Here is a 14,447-nt window from a genome sequence, read left to right on the forward strand (position 1 = left end):
TGGGAATCAGGAATTTGTAAAAGATGGGACTCTTTGCTTACTCAGCTATGAACCACTTCTGGCTGAGTAAGATTACACATTAAAGAACCAGGGCGGTCCAAAGTCTAACTTGCGTTTAGTTTGTGGGTTTGACTTTGTGAATCGACTGATTGTGTGTCCTTTGCTTTCTTACAGGTAACACCATCTCCATTCCCACGGCTACTGGTTCAAAAAAGCGTTTCTGGATCATTGAGGACATGTCGCCGTTCGGCAAGCGCCGCAAAACCGCATCGTCACGTAAGATGCTGGACGAGGGGATGATGCTGGACGGCTTCCGCCGCTATGACCTCTACGAGAACTGCAAGGACGCCGGATGTCAGTTTTCCCTGAAGGTGACCCACTACCACTGTACACGCGAGAACTGTGGCTACAAGTTCTGTGGCCGCACCCACATGTACAAGCATGCACAGCACCATGACCGTGTCGACAACCTGGTCTTGGATGATTTCAAGCGCTTCAAATCCTCCCTCAGCTGCAACTTCCTCGACTGCCAGTTTTCAGGCAACAGCACCCACTTCCACTGCCTGCGCTGCGGCTTCCGCTGCACCGACAGCACCAAGGTGACGGCGCACCGCAAGCACCACGGCAAGCAAGATGTGATCAGCGCGGCTGGCTTCTGCCAGTTCAGCTCCAGCGTTGATTGTCAGGTCCTCGACTGCAAATATAAGCTCAAGTGCTCGCACTTCCACTGCACCTTCCCCGAGTGCAAGCACACAGTGGTGGGCATGTCCCAGATGGACTCCCACAAGAGAAAGCACGAGAAGCAGGAGCGGTGCGATCTGCCATCCGTGTCACCCAAACGGGAGGGCCCACACCACATGGGAGGGAGTGCTGCCTCTATGGGTCTGTCCGCTTCCTCACCCGGGGGCCTCCATGGGATGTCCCATACCATTAACACCAGTGCTCACTCCATGCTCTACCCAACCGGTGGCATCGCGTACCCAACGTCCTCCCTCAGCCTGGACAGCTCTCTCAACCTGAGCACTGATGCCAGCAGCTCCCTGTTCTTCCTGAAGAATGCAGCCGGTCTGGGTCTCGGCGACTCGTTGGACCTCAGCAAGAAGATGCATCACGATGCGGCGCGCCCCCGCCACGAGCCTACACCCCCGCTGGGCCTCCCAGCACCTCAAGATGACACAACGGGAACATCCGGAGAGGCTGAAGATGACCTGTCGCCAGAAGAGGAGGCACAGGTGGAAGAGGATGAGGAGGAGGATGAGGATGAAGAGGAGGACGAAGAGGAGGAGGTCGAGGAGGATCTCAACACTGACTCAAACGATGATTCAATGGCAGAGCCTGATGGTGAGAAGAACAGCGGTCAGAATTTTGATGCTTCCGTTAACCACACTGATACTTCCCAAATGGAAAAGGAAGACCCATGAAAAAAAAAAAACACAAAATAAAACATGTCCGTGTGAACTGAAGAAAATCCCTGTGTACTTTGAACAAACAACAATGAAAGTGGCCTCATTGATCCCGTTTAGAGACTTCAAATGACAACGACAATAACAAAAAACACAACAGCGTGGAGAAAATGATGGCCCAAAATGATTTATTATGATGTTTACAAGATGACCAACATTATTAATTCAATTATGCATTAAAAAAAATATGAACGAAGACACACGGAATTAGGCCCTGTTTTACATGCAGGGCAGCAATGTAAAGCATTTTACTACACATCAGTCTTTTTGCGTGCGTGCATGTTTGACTTTAATTTATTTTTTTCACTTTTTTTGTGTGTTAAGAAAAACATGAGAAAATCAAAAACAAATCCTCACTATATACCTATATATGTAAGTGTGTGTGTGCGTGTGTGTGTGTGCGTGCGTGTGTGTGAACGATGATATACAAAAGGAAATTGTTGGCTCAGGCAGATGAACTGCTGGGCCGTAGATACACAGAAAAAAAAGGGATGTAATTCACGAAGGGGGAACAGGATGTGTTGAAACATTAGATTTTTTTTCCTGTATTAAAGTTCTGAATTATTATAACTATACAGTGAGAGAAAGGAAGTGACGTTGTGCTTCCCACCTCCTTTAGATGTGTTTCTTTATTCTCAGTGACATATGGAATTGAACGGTAGATGTTTGGTCTCTCAGCTGCAGTCAGGCGTCCTCAAAGCCTCCATTCTCAACAGTTTTCCGTGACGTTAGAAGAATTTTGTTCAACTAGCACCGAATCCAAGCTCAGCCCTTAATTTTATCCACCCTTGTGGAGAAATCAAATTTGTCGGTGGGTAGTGCACTTTTATCCATGATAGATAACTCAAGTATATTTAAAAAAATATTTTGTTACCATTTGCATCTGCAATACAATGTTATTTTGTTGTGTTTGTCGGAAGCATATCGCTTTGTAAGAGAGCCACGGCCGTGATTAACAGCCGGCAAGTCAGCTTGAGGAGGGGGTCGAACTGACCGGAGGAAACAACGAGTCAGATGCAGCAAAGAGGACGTGTCAGGGAGGAGCGTGTTTAATGTTGAATATATACAGACCGAAAATGTCTCAGCAGCATTTTGTTTTCCATTCACTCTGGCTGCGGTTGAGCTCCTGTGGTTTTTATTTAATATTTATGTGACCTTCCAATGAGAAATTTCTAGGGTGTTATTGCACTTTTTTGTTTCATTTTCACTGTCTAAAAAAAAATATATCTTTTAACAGTGAATTTGCTTTAAACATGTTGTTTTAGTTCACTTTTGCTTTAATGCACAAATAGATGTGTGACAAAGAACTGTCGTTCTGTGTTTTATTTAAAGACTGGTTTTATTTCGCTTTCTGTGATTGGACCGATGTATTGTCAAGAAAAAAAAAGGAAACGGGTGCAATTTTAAAAAGAAAGTGTCCTAAAAAGAAACACTAACATGGGATTTTAAATGTTTCAGAGGTTCAAGGTAATGCTTGCTTACTGTAGTACTAAATTTGTTTCAGCCACCCTCTGGTTTGTATTGATATAAACACAATAAGTACGACCAAGAAGTTGACACACTGATCACGAGTTATGTCCTGAGCTTGGCATTGGAAATAAATTATATTAATATAGGGAATAATGTGTGTAGATGATATTCCTCCAGATAATGTTTTGAGAAGAAAAATGGTTGTACAGTATTTTCCTCTGTAAAAAATACTATATATGAACAAAATGCTCTTTGATGAACAGCTTCCTTTAAAAAGAAAAACGTTAAAAGGAGAAATGAATAATAAAAAGCTAAAGAAAATTCAAATAGTCTCATCATAGTTTGCTTGTGTGCGTGGCCTTTTTTCTTTAATTACATCTGAATTTTAAATTAATTTGTTCGCACTGTAGCATTGTCAGATTACTTTATGCTATTTGCAGCATCCCCCCCCTTTCCCAACAATGTCAGTAGCTCAAACTAAAATACACTGATTTCAATTCACCTGTTTTATTTAGCATTTTCATTCATTGTTATTTTTCTAAATGTGTGCTTTTTTTTTTCTCCTTAATTTAAATGTTTGGTTTATATTTACTTTGCTGTGGGCATGCTTTGTTCACGGACGGCTCACTAACGGTTGTTTTAGAGAAGCCGGGGCTCAGAGACACTGTGCACTTAAATTCAGTTTTTGTGTGTGTGTGTGTGTGTGTGTGTGTGGGGGGGGGGGGGGGGGGGGGGGTGTAGGTGAGGTTCTAACATAGGACTTGTAAAAAGTTGAAAATAAAGAAACTATAATTATTATAATGACACACATGTAGTGCTTGCTAGTGCTTCATCCTTGGGTCACATAAAGGGGAGAGATGCGCCAGGATGACAGCCGGGCAAAAGTTCACAGTCGTGAACACTTTGTCTCTTCTTGTATCTGGGGGGGGGGTTATGAAAGATAAATAGGACACGGCTGTTACAAAAATGGAAACAAAACTAAAAAAGAACAGACCTGTGACTCCGTTCCATCTGCTCAGAGCTTCGGTACTGCATCTTTAAAAAAAACTTGGATGTCTTTTCCCTGCTTTGTTTCGTTATAAATCTGAACAGGACACTTCCTTTGTAAAATAATATATCCCCCCCCAAAAAAAAATTCTGCATTTAAGCAGGTAGAGGAATCAACAATATTTGTTGGAGAATTTCCCCATTGTTCATGCAAAGACATTGTGGTGCAGAACCAGATCAGAGCCAAGGACCATTACGGAGATTTAAAGGCCTTCTACTTCTCTCCGCATCTTGTTCAGTGTAAAAAGGGCACTTCTTTTCCTTGAGCCATGTGCTGGCTTCTCCTCCCACTCCCCTGTGTCACCCAGTGGCCAGTGTGCTGGTTCTGTCTGTCCTTTTGTCTACAGCTGTCCCTGTCCTTCCTCTTCCTTGTGATGTTTTTTTTAATAAAAAAAAAAAAAAAGGAGAAGAAAAAAACCCGGGTAAAGGCATCACCATCTGTCAGCCAGCTGGCATCCTGTATATAATCTAGCAGGAAAAAAGAATAAATATGAAAATTATATTACACAAAAACCAGACGGAAACGACCTCCAAATCCTGCATAGGCTGCAGTTGAAACGACGTGTCATTTTACTGTTTTAATTAAGGAAGTAAAAAGAATTATTAAAGAAAATTGGTGTGGAAAGATGTATTTCCTCTGCTGGGAAAATGTGATATGAAAGCCCCCTTCTTACTACGGCATAGCGGAGACAGAGAGCAACATTCGAGACTTTGTCAAATCTATTGCACTTTTGGACTAAAAGCCATCTCCCATTAGTGTTCAATTTGGCTCGATTCATGAGACATTTCGTATGAAAAGTAGACAATAAAGCAATTTATTTCTTTCTTTCTTTAAGAAAAAAGGTTTAGTTAAATTTGCTGCCCTCGGCACCACTATTCATTTTTATGGTATTGCCCATTTCCTCTAGGATACAGTGCCGTTCATCTTCACTGCGCTAAATCTTCATTGTGTGTTTTTCTGCTTCTGCATGTCTTATGCAAAGATTGAGCTTTCACCCAGTGAAATAAAGACAAACTGAATGACTGTTGGCCTATTTTCAGTGTCGACGTATTGTTTATGTATATTTATCCACTTGATTTTTTCACGTTTCTTTCTACAGTACCAGTCGAAGGTTTGCCCACACCTTTCCACATGGCGTCCAATGTGGTGGGTTAGGCTTGTGTCGCTGACATGCTGAGTGTTGATGTGCCAAGAACAGGTTGAGTGAGAGTGTGAGCTGTGTGGAGCAGCAACAGCCAGGGCTGGGAACACGCACGACAGGTGTGCGCTGCATATGTGGTCACATGATGCCTATAAGGCAGATTAAGGCCCAAACAGATGAAGCGCTGCTTAATGGCAGCTTTTATTAAGTTCACAAAGCTTGGAGGGAGGGGGGAATTGAGGAAAAGCAGGTGGCTGGGCCTGTGCACTCGTAGATGAAGACATATACTCTACAGTGGCGTCTAAAGAGGGTAGCCACTGTGGAAGGATTTATGAAGATTTGCCTGCCCTGGACTCGCCGCCTTGCCTGTTCCTGAATCCTGCAGTAATAAAACAGAGGGGGAAATGGAAATGCTCACAGACAAAAACCGTCTCTGTAGACTGCATTTTAAGATAATGTGCAAGGTATTAATCACATCATAAATGCATTTGACACCATTGTGAAATAAATACTAATGTGCATTATGTCTTGTTATTACCGTGTTGTAAACGTATATGTAGAGAAGCAGGTGGGAGATCTGTTGAAAACCTGGATGGATCAGTAACGTCAGAGGCGCCCTGTTCGATGAGGGCGTGAGACAGACAGACATTTCAGTCTACACTGCCTTCAGACATAAACAACTAGAACAAATAATAGATTAGCTCCTCCGGACACATGGATCCGCGCTTTTCAGTCCGTTGTCGTACTAACATTCCATATTCAGACTGCATATGTTAACAGTTTATTCCTGCTGTCAAAGTGTGGCCTAAAAAAATAATGATCAGTTAACAATGACAGTTTCTGATTGCTGGACAGCTACTATGCCCAGTGCCTAGTTTACTAAAGCGAGGGAGGGATGCGTCGACCTCATGTGCCTTCTTAGTTGGAAACACACACACAAACAGAAACCCTTCAAAATGAATCTTTCTTATAATTTTTTTTAAAGCATATTGAATCCACATTAAAAATATTTTTTAATAGCTCGACATAGTTTGCATACATCATTTGCCAACTGGCCACTTGCGTTCACACCAAATACGACTGCACAAGGTATTGCATTGTCAAAGTAACTTAAATTCTAAAAAAGCACTGGCTCACTATCTCACGTCTTCAATATCAGGCTCAGTCCAGCTTGTTGCTGGTCACCCTCAGGTAAACAGTATATCACGTATCACATGCATGTCAGCATTGCTCATTTTACTGCTTCGCTGACCCATTTATAGTCCACATTTTTGGATGTTTCCCTCATGTCCTTCAGCACTCTGCCCCAGTTGCCCCTGTCTTTAAACACGGTGCCCTTTGAAACAGATGTTCATTTATCTATTTTTGCATGTGCATCATCTTATTTTGGAAAGACCTCAGTCACAAGGCAGAAAAGGGGGCTGTCTGAGAGAAAGAAAAAAAAAACCTGCTTTGCCATTGGTAGCAGCTGTTGCTGCTGAGACACCTCAGAGGAAATGAAGTATTGGACACACATTTATCCAATTTGCCATTAACAAGACCTTATTGGATGCAGGTCGAGAAGAACATGCAGCTTATCTTATGAAGATCTCTCACGATATGCTGCTGCTCTTCTTCAACCGGACTGATATCTGTGACGGTGTTGGTATCTTTGTTTGGGGATCAAAATGTGGAGTAAGGATCTAAAGTCTGGTAGCAGGCGTTCAAACTGTGTTATTTCATATGCAATGCAATATATCATCACAAGGACTAAATGTCATCCTAGTGCAGCATGTGCAATGTCAAGTTGGTATCAGGCAACCAAATTCATCATGCAATGGGCTTTTTTTATATACAAGAATAACTCGGTTTTAACATAGCTACTTTATCCTGTTATTAATTGTCAGAGATGACTATGGTAGAAAGTCCTATTATAGCTTGTACACGAAAAAAGAGAAAGAAAGACAATTCAGCAAGAAAACTGAATGTTTAGCCATAAAATCGTGACTCTTCCTGGGCATCTCCTCATTGGATGGTCGGTGGTTTGATACCCAGGCCACTGCAGCAAAGGGCTTCAGGCCTAACTCCTGTGCCGGATCCACGGAGTGGAAAGAAGTAGCCGAAAGAAAATAACTTAAAATAAAGGATTGCTTTTAGATGAACCACATTTTTACATTTTGTTCCAATGGAACAACCTCTAATAAAACATTAGTAGAAAAGCTGGAACCTGAGATTCTTTCAAACATCAGTTACTGAAGCAAGTTTTCAAAGTGTCCAAAAACAAGTTTTCACATTTAAAATCCAACCTCACTATGGTCGTTGAACTAGAACGAGATCTTTGCTAAACTTTTCATTACAGCAATTACTGGTCCGATGAAAATTGACTCCATCCTCCACAAATAAAAGACCATGAGCTGCATGAAATGTTCTTCTTTGCATACTCTGCAGGATTTGAATCATACGTTTCTCTCTCTTCACATAGCAGCATCTATATTTCCTGTCTGGTTGTGTAAGATTTTCTTTGCTTTTTCCATAAATAGTCCTCACATTTTTGTGTGGCTGGTCTCGTCAGAAATCTTTGTCTTTCGGCATCTTTATTTATTTTTTGTTCTCTTTTGACATGAAGATAAAGCATTCCTCTCAGCCTGTGGAGCATTCAGTCAGTGAAGACCAGGAAAACTGTAACTCCACCCAATTCACACACCCTGAAAGCAGATATACGCAAGCATGAGAAGATAACCATGTTGACTAATGAAAAATATTTTATCTAATTGGTTTAAAGGTCACAAATGAGATTTCAATGTAGGTCAGCTGAGACACTCAGTTTCTCAACATGCTCCACAAAGAATCCTTTCAATAATCAGATACCTTGTGAATTTTAAATAATGATTTAAATTCTAAATGTGACCGGATTCAAAAAGCTAAATGTGGGCACCTTGCTGAATTCCCATATTTATCCGAGCCCAATTTTGAATGAACATATTTTTGTAGGGGGGGGGGGGGTGTTGAGGCAGGTGGGAAGAGGACATAATGTAATGTGGGAGATGATATTTGGTAAACATGCAGTTGTCATCTTACAAACACAAACAGAATCTCGTGGCATGATTAGCGCTGAGGCCCTTTAAACAGCTTGTGAAAAATGAGCCTCCCGTCAACCCGTAACATAAATGTTGACTAAGATATAACCAAACATTGGCTTCTATTTGTTTTACTTTGTCTCAGGTTTGCCTGTCATCATATTTTAGTCATCCCCAGAGGTAAACACAAAGTTGCCAACAGAACAAAACAACTACTAACAGACAGCAGCCAGAAACAAGTGCATAAAACGGTGGGGGCCCAGGTTGGCTTGAAGCCACATCTCCAAGTGATTGCTTTCAGGTTTGGGCCAGAGATCTACCACAGACGTCTGGGAGCATTTCATCACTTCATAGGTTTTACCCGAAAGGAGGAAGGATGGAGGGGCAAATAACGCAGAAGCCAGAGTAATTCTTCTACCTCAGTTGCCACAGTTCAACACTGTAAACTGGCAAGTGAGGCCTACTGCTGCTTTTCTTGCCAAACAGAGATTTCCAAGTGCTAAGTGCTGTAAATTTGCTTAATTTGACGTGAGTCAGAAGGGAATGAGATTATTTTCTCCCGGTGAAAAAGCCTGGCATATTGGCTGACAAATAAGCTGGAATGGTCCGGCATGTTGTTTCTGCTCTGTGATGATGGCTGGAACACACAACAGACAGTGTTTGACAGAGCTGTAAATCCATTTGACTCTTGCATCAGCGCTTCATGACTCACTCAGCTGAAATTTCTGTGGAGGAAAATTATTATTTTTCTACAAGAGATGGTTAAAAAGGTTCGTCTCTGCACGTAGAGGGTATGCTATACGTGCATACCCTCTACCAAACCCTGCACATTTATTAACCAAGTCTTGTTTGCATAGGAAAATGTATCTGCAAAGGATTCAGTCAACATTTTTAGTTATCTATCTATCTATCTATCTGCAAAGTACTGCTCTGCATTTTTTTCTCAATTTCAAACTTGAGAAAAAAATACATTTCTGATATTTCTTTTCTGATTTGGTTTGGAATTTTCATTTTATAGCAAATACTTTGGCAGAAGTTGCATGTGGTGAATAATGGCAATGGTAATCTAATTAACTGTGGTTGATTCTAATATCCTACCATAGCAAGGGCTTGGATAGCACAGGCTTTATTGGCTCTTAACTAATTGCTTTTGCCTCTTGGTGGAATTGCCAGAAATCACAGAAATAAAGGAATTTTTTCTTGCGACTTTAAAATGGATTTCTATTGTGACTATACAGGGCATTTATGTCACTGATCTGGAGGAGGAGGGGGGGGGGAGCCTGAAATAGCCTGTGCTTTAAAGGTGACAACTGTGGCATTTGGAAGACAACATGTAGTGAGTCTTAGACATTTTGAAGGTTGGAACAGGTTTGGAAGATTTGGAAATACAATATTGTTTCTGGTTAGTTGTACTGTTGCAGTACATTTAAAATTAAAGTATTACAATCAGCTTTATTTCTGTTGAATGACTTGACTAACATCCCCCCCCCCCCCCCCCCTCCCCTCCGTCTGTGAAAATCACAAGGGCCTTTAAAAAGACTGGTTTCAGTATCACAGCTGTGACCTTCATAAAACCGAGCTGGGCAACAGGTGGGCATCATGTGTGTGCTAATCTTCCACATTATGGTTGTTGATAACAGACACTCTGTGGCTTGCCCAGTTAAAACGCAGTAATTCAATATGGAATACATCAGCAATGTGATATTTGTAGCATGGAAGAAGCAAAGGCTGAGAAGATTCTACTGATGCTAATAATAGAAAACGGTCACCATTCAATACGGGTTTCTGTTACCAAAAGAATTCTGTGAGTACCGCAGACCCTCCAAAACAAGACATTGAGCGTCCACTGAGGGATTTGGGGATTATTATTTTTTCTCTCTCTCTCCTCCTCACTAAAGGGCATGAAAATGTGTATTGTATTTCGCTGTGACCATCCATGCCAGTTTTGGAGGATGATGTGAGTGAACGCACAGCCTTCCCTGTCTATCATTAGCATTGATTATAATAGTTCAAATTTGTGTTTCTAGGAAGGACACTCGGAAAGTTATAGGATATGGCCTGCTATTTAAAATTGTGTTGTTTTTTATTGAAAATTGATGCCCTAGTCTGACCAAATTGGGACAGGCAACTGTCCCAATTGTGAAATTTACCGTAAACCATTCAATAGAATCCCTTTGTTGGCTTTGGTCAGTAATGGTCGGACGTATATTTGGTTGAGTCCACTTAAAAGGCTGTTAGAAAAAAAAGCTGAAGTTCTTCAGTGATGAGGTTGTATTTTAAAAGTTTATTTTTATATGCTGGCTTTACAGGAAGGGTCAAATTATGGATTTAGAATTTTCAGCCCCCATTGGCAAAAATCGCCCACCTTTTGTTTGACTTGGACACTTTTTCAGATTTGTTTTTTTATTTTTGACCAATTGAAGGGTCATGGGTGTAACTTCTATCTCACGTGGGTGTAGCGTGACTGCCGAGTTGCTTTTGGATGAGTTATATGGCTGAACAGCCATGCTAACAGAACAGAAGGTGTATTAGGAATACTAAAGGACAAAGAAAACAGTGCTTGGATTCTTTTTTCCTCTCCTCCTTATTCTCCCATCTTCTGCTCGCCGCTCTGCTTCAGGTGTTCCACAGTCAGGCTCTGTGATTAGTCTAATTTGCACAAATGCTGCAGGGTTCTGCACCTGTTGCCCCTGTGCTTCTTGCAGCCCCCCCCTCTCCCAGCAGGCTGACAGGCCTTGCTTTGGATAATCCAATCTTCTCATGATGGCATTACTACCCTCCACCAGCGCAGGACAAGGGCATTCCATTTGTCTACCTCTTGTCTCCCTTCATGTTCTCATGGCCACCATGCTGATGGCTCATTATGGGATAATCAGTCTCAACCACCCTGTTCTCAACAGGCTGCCGCTGCTTGTCCTCACCAGAGCCCTCCTTTATCTGCCTATAAGGTGCATAAAGCTCTCCTTCAGGTTCCAACAGAGGCCCAACTGACTTCCGCATAACAACCTTCCAGTATCCCCATACTCCATTTGGATTTGAAACAATGCCAGGAGAAAATCAAGTGGCAGAGGCCACACATAGTGGGAGGGTGGGAGGGAGGGAATGCGATCCCACTTGATTGTTGAGAGTTTATATAGCAAGTGATGACAAAGTGCTTTATGACTTTGCACTGTTCGGTGGGCCCTGCGATTGAAGCCTTATACAGGCAAAGCCCCCTGGTGACCTTGGCTTGTCAAATGCTCTCATTTTCACCAGGAAGGAGCCAGTGTTCAGCGCTGGTAAGCTGTTTTCAGAGAGACAGCCGCTGAGAGCTGCTGGAGGTGACCCATACCTCCTTTCACAGCTGAGAACAATATTGAGGAATCGGTCAGAGCAAGGTTTAGGCCTGCTAAGCCATGGATAGATTGTCAAATAGATGCCATCGATTGATTTTATCCCAATACAAATAGAAATAGCTCAATGCTGAATACACAAGCAGACACTTTGAATTTAATAAGGTATTCATACAGTATATCTACAGAATACACAATGTAAATAATATGTCTATGTGTATCTCACAACCTTCCAGAAAAGGGATTGATGGTTGGAATAAGTGAGCAAACAACACAGCGGCAGCAGCAGAGGCAGGGCTTTAGAACCCAGTTCTGACAGTTCTGAGTGACGAACACAAACATTGATAAGGCAAGAGACAAAGATAAAGATAATTTCACATAGCATACTCTAAACTGGGCAGCACAGTGACACAGTGGTAAGCTCTGTTGCCTCACAGCAAGAAAGCCACAGGCTCAAATCCAACTTGTGGCCTTTCTGTGAGGAGTTTGCATGTTCTCCCCCGTGTCTGTGCGGGTTCTCTCCGGGTTCTCCGGGTTCCTCCCACCACCAAAACGATGCAAAATCAGTTACAGTAAATTGCCAATAGGTGTTAGTGTGTGTGTGAATGATTGTCTGTGTGTGATGTAACACATCACGTATTACATTGGATCGCTCCCAGGTGCACGCCACATGCATCTCATCTTACAGGGGAAAGGAATGAGACACGTTTTATCCTTTACGCCTCCTGCATTGTCCATGACCTTTCCTATGCAAAATCTTTTTTCTGTAAACGTCCCCTTTGAGACTGATGTCTCTGGATGCCACGTTCAGTGGACACTTCATAAACTGGACCCCTGCTAACTAGGATGTGAACTATCTAGAATCAGTGAAGATGAGAGAAGAAAAGCTAGACTGCGATCATCACGTTCAAGGAGTTAGATGCGAGTAGCGAGTAGAGGTGATGTGTGATAGTGGAGTCATGTTAGCCCTTTGACTGAATGAGATGGGCTAACAACCCTTGCATTGATCCAAGGAGACACTCAGCCCTCTAACCTGCTGAGTGCTGACTGCCAGTGAACAATGGAGTTCAGAGCGCATCAATACACCAGCCCTATTGAGTGCTCTCCGTTTAGCAGCAAGATTGATGAGGTTACGGCTCCCAACAGGGGGAGCCGAATGGTGTCAGAACCGAGGCGCTGCTTTGGACAAACGAGGCCTCGTTGTACGACGACATCCAGAGGCGCTGGTTACGGGTTAGAGCGCCAGCTCAACCAGGAAGTGTCCCCAGCAAGGCTTTGGAATTGTTTGCAGACTGTGATATAAGGAAGGGATAGATGGAGATTTCTTGACAAGCGCCGCAATTTCCCCCTCAAGACACTAACTGATGTACAAGTGGATTTACTACAACTGGTCACTATAAATCTCAGGTTGGCATGGACTCTAGGGAGAGGTTAACGGATTACAAAGGGATGCGGTAATGAGCCTCAGAGAAGTTTACAGCGCATCAATTCGTGAAGTGCGACGGATCGTTCAGGCAAAGGCACATCAAATATCTGATAAAGCACTGATTATCAGAACTCTGGATGACCTGTACAGAATTGGGCTTTTTCAGAATAGCATTTTGTTGGCAAGCTGGTAGGAGACCAGATAAACTATTACAGTGTAGAATTTGAGCTCCACTGCCAGTAACTGGGAATCCTCCATCTGCCAGCAAACGTATGGAAGCATGCTTCATGTAGTCAATCTACCAGTCTTTTTCCTGGATGCAGTATTGGGTTTGTGCCAATCCCGTCCTCGGGTCTGGTCTTTGTCTACATTCAGTCTGGGAAACGTCCGCCTGGCCTTCATGTTTCTATCCTTGCACACCTCCCAGGAAAGTTCAACTCGTGTAGTCTCCTTCTGGCATGCACTTTCACATCAACAGCAGCAAGAGCCTTCTTTTTATCATCTTGTGGTCTGCTCTCTGGGTGGACTTGCCCAGACTGTCAGACCTGGGAATAATATCTTTCACTTGTAGACTATTTTCCAGACTGATTTCTCATCGTTTTCTTAGCGCTCAACAGTAAGAAGTGAATATTTTTTAAATTACCAATCAGGCTTTCCTGACTGTATGATGTGGGACATTAGATTATGGAGATCCAAGTTTACCTTCAGAGTTTTGCACATTATTGCATTCATCAGGCAGCTGCTCCCCATCTGTGGAATGCCCTCCTTGACCATCTCAGGGCTCCACAGACAGACGATGCTTTTAAAAAAGGATTAAAAATCTTCCTTTTTAGAAAGGTTTTTAGACTGATTTTATCGCATTTCTTTTTTTTTTTATACAGTACTTATTGTTTGGTGCCCCTTTTGATTTTATTATTGATTTTATTATGTTATTCTTATGATTTTATGTTTTGCTCCTTCTTGGTTTCTGTGTGCACTTTGAGACTTGGCTGCCAAGTATAAAGTGCGATATAAATATAATCTATTATCAAAATCCTCTTTTTAATGTACAGAATAGGAAACACCATTTGAGAAGTCAGTACCGAAAGACAATCAACCAACAGGAAAAAACAAAACTTCACACAATGAATAACTACGTCCCTTTAGTCATTTCCAGAAAGAAAGTTGAAAGTCCCTGCCGTGTCACGCTTTCTGAAAATTCAGTACAGGCGGAGTCATGATTCTACAGACAGTAGAGACACGAGTACTGCAGTTTGTTCATCATACAGGTATAATGATGAATCAGAAACTGGATTTAGAATCCACATGCTTTGGATGGCTTCCTATTCAATGGTAGGATTTTTTTTTTGTGTGCGTGTTTTTAATTGACAAATAAAAATCATACGAGTCAAGTAATTACTCCATAGTTTAAAGTAATAACAAAATAAAGAGTAATCTCTCTCAATATGAATGTAAGGGAACTTCCTCTTGGAGATAAATACAGACAAACAGTCATACAATCAGAGTGATTA

At 42.1% G+C, this 14,447-nt stretch overlaps 1 protein-coding gene across 1 annotated transcript in view; it reads left to right on the forward strand.

Moving 5' to 3' along the window:
• casz1 (castor zinc finger 1) overlaps positions 1-3,260 on the forward strand; it is a 44,796-nt gene extending 41,536 nt beyond the window's left edge. Inside the window, exon 19 of the mRNA XM_068744845.1 lies at positions 175-3,260. Coding sequence (XP_068600946.1) covers positions 175-1,421 — 1,247 coding nt within the window. The 3' untranslated portion in view covers positions 1,422-3,260. The remainder of the gene's footprint in view (positions 1-174) is intronic.
• The last annotated feature ends 11,187 nt before the right edge of the window (positions 3,261-14,447 follow it).

Source organism: Brachionichthys hirsutus, chromosome 2 (assembly GCF_040956055.1).
Source record: "Brachionichthys hirsutus isolate HB-005 chromosome 2, CSIRO-AGI_Bhir_v1, whole genome shotgun sequence".
Lineage (NCBI taxonomy): Eukaryota > Metazoa > Chordata > Actinopteri > Lophiiformes > Brachionichthyidae > Brachionichthys > Brachionichthys hirsutus.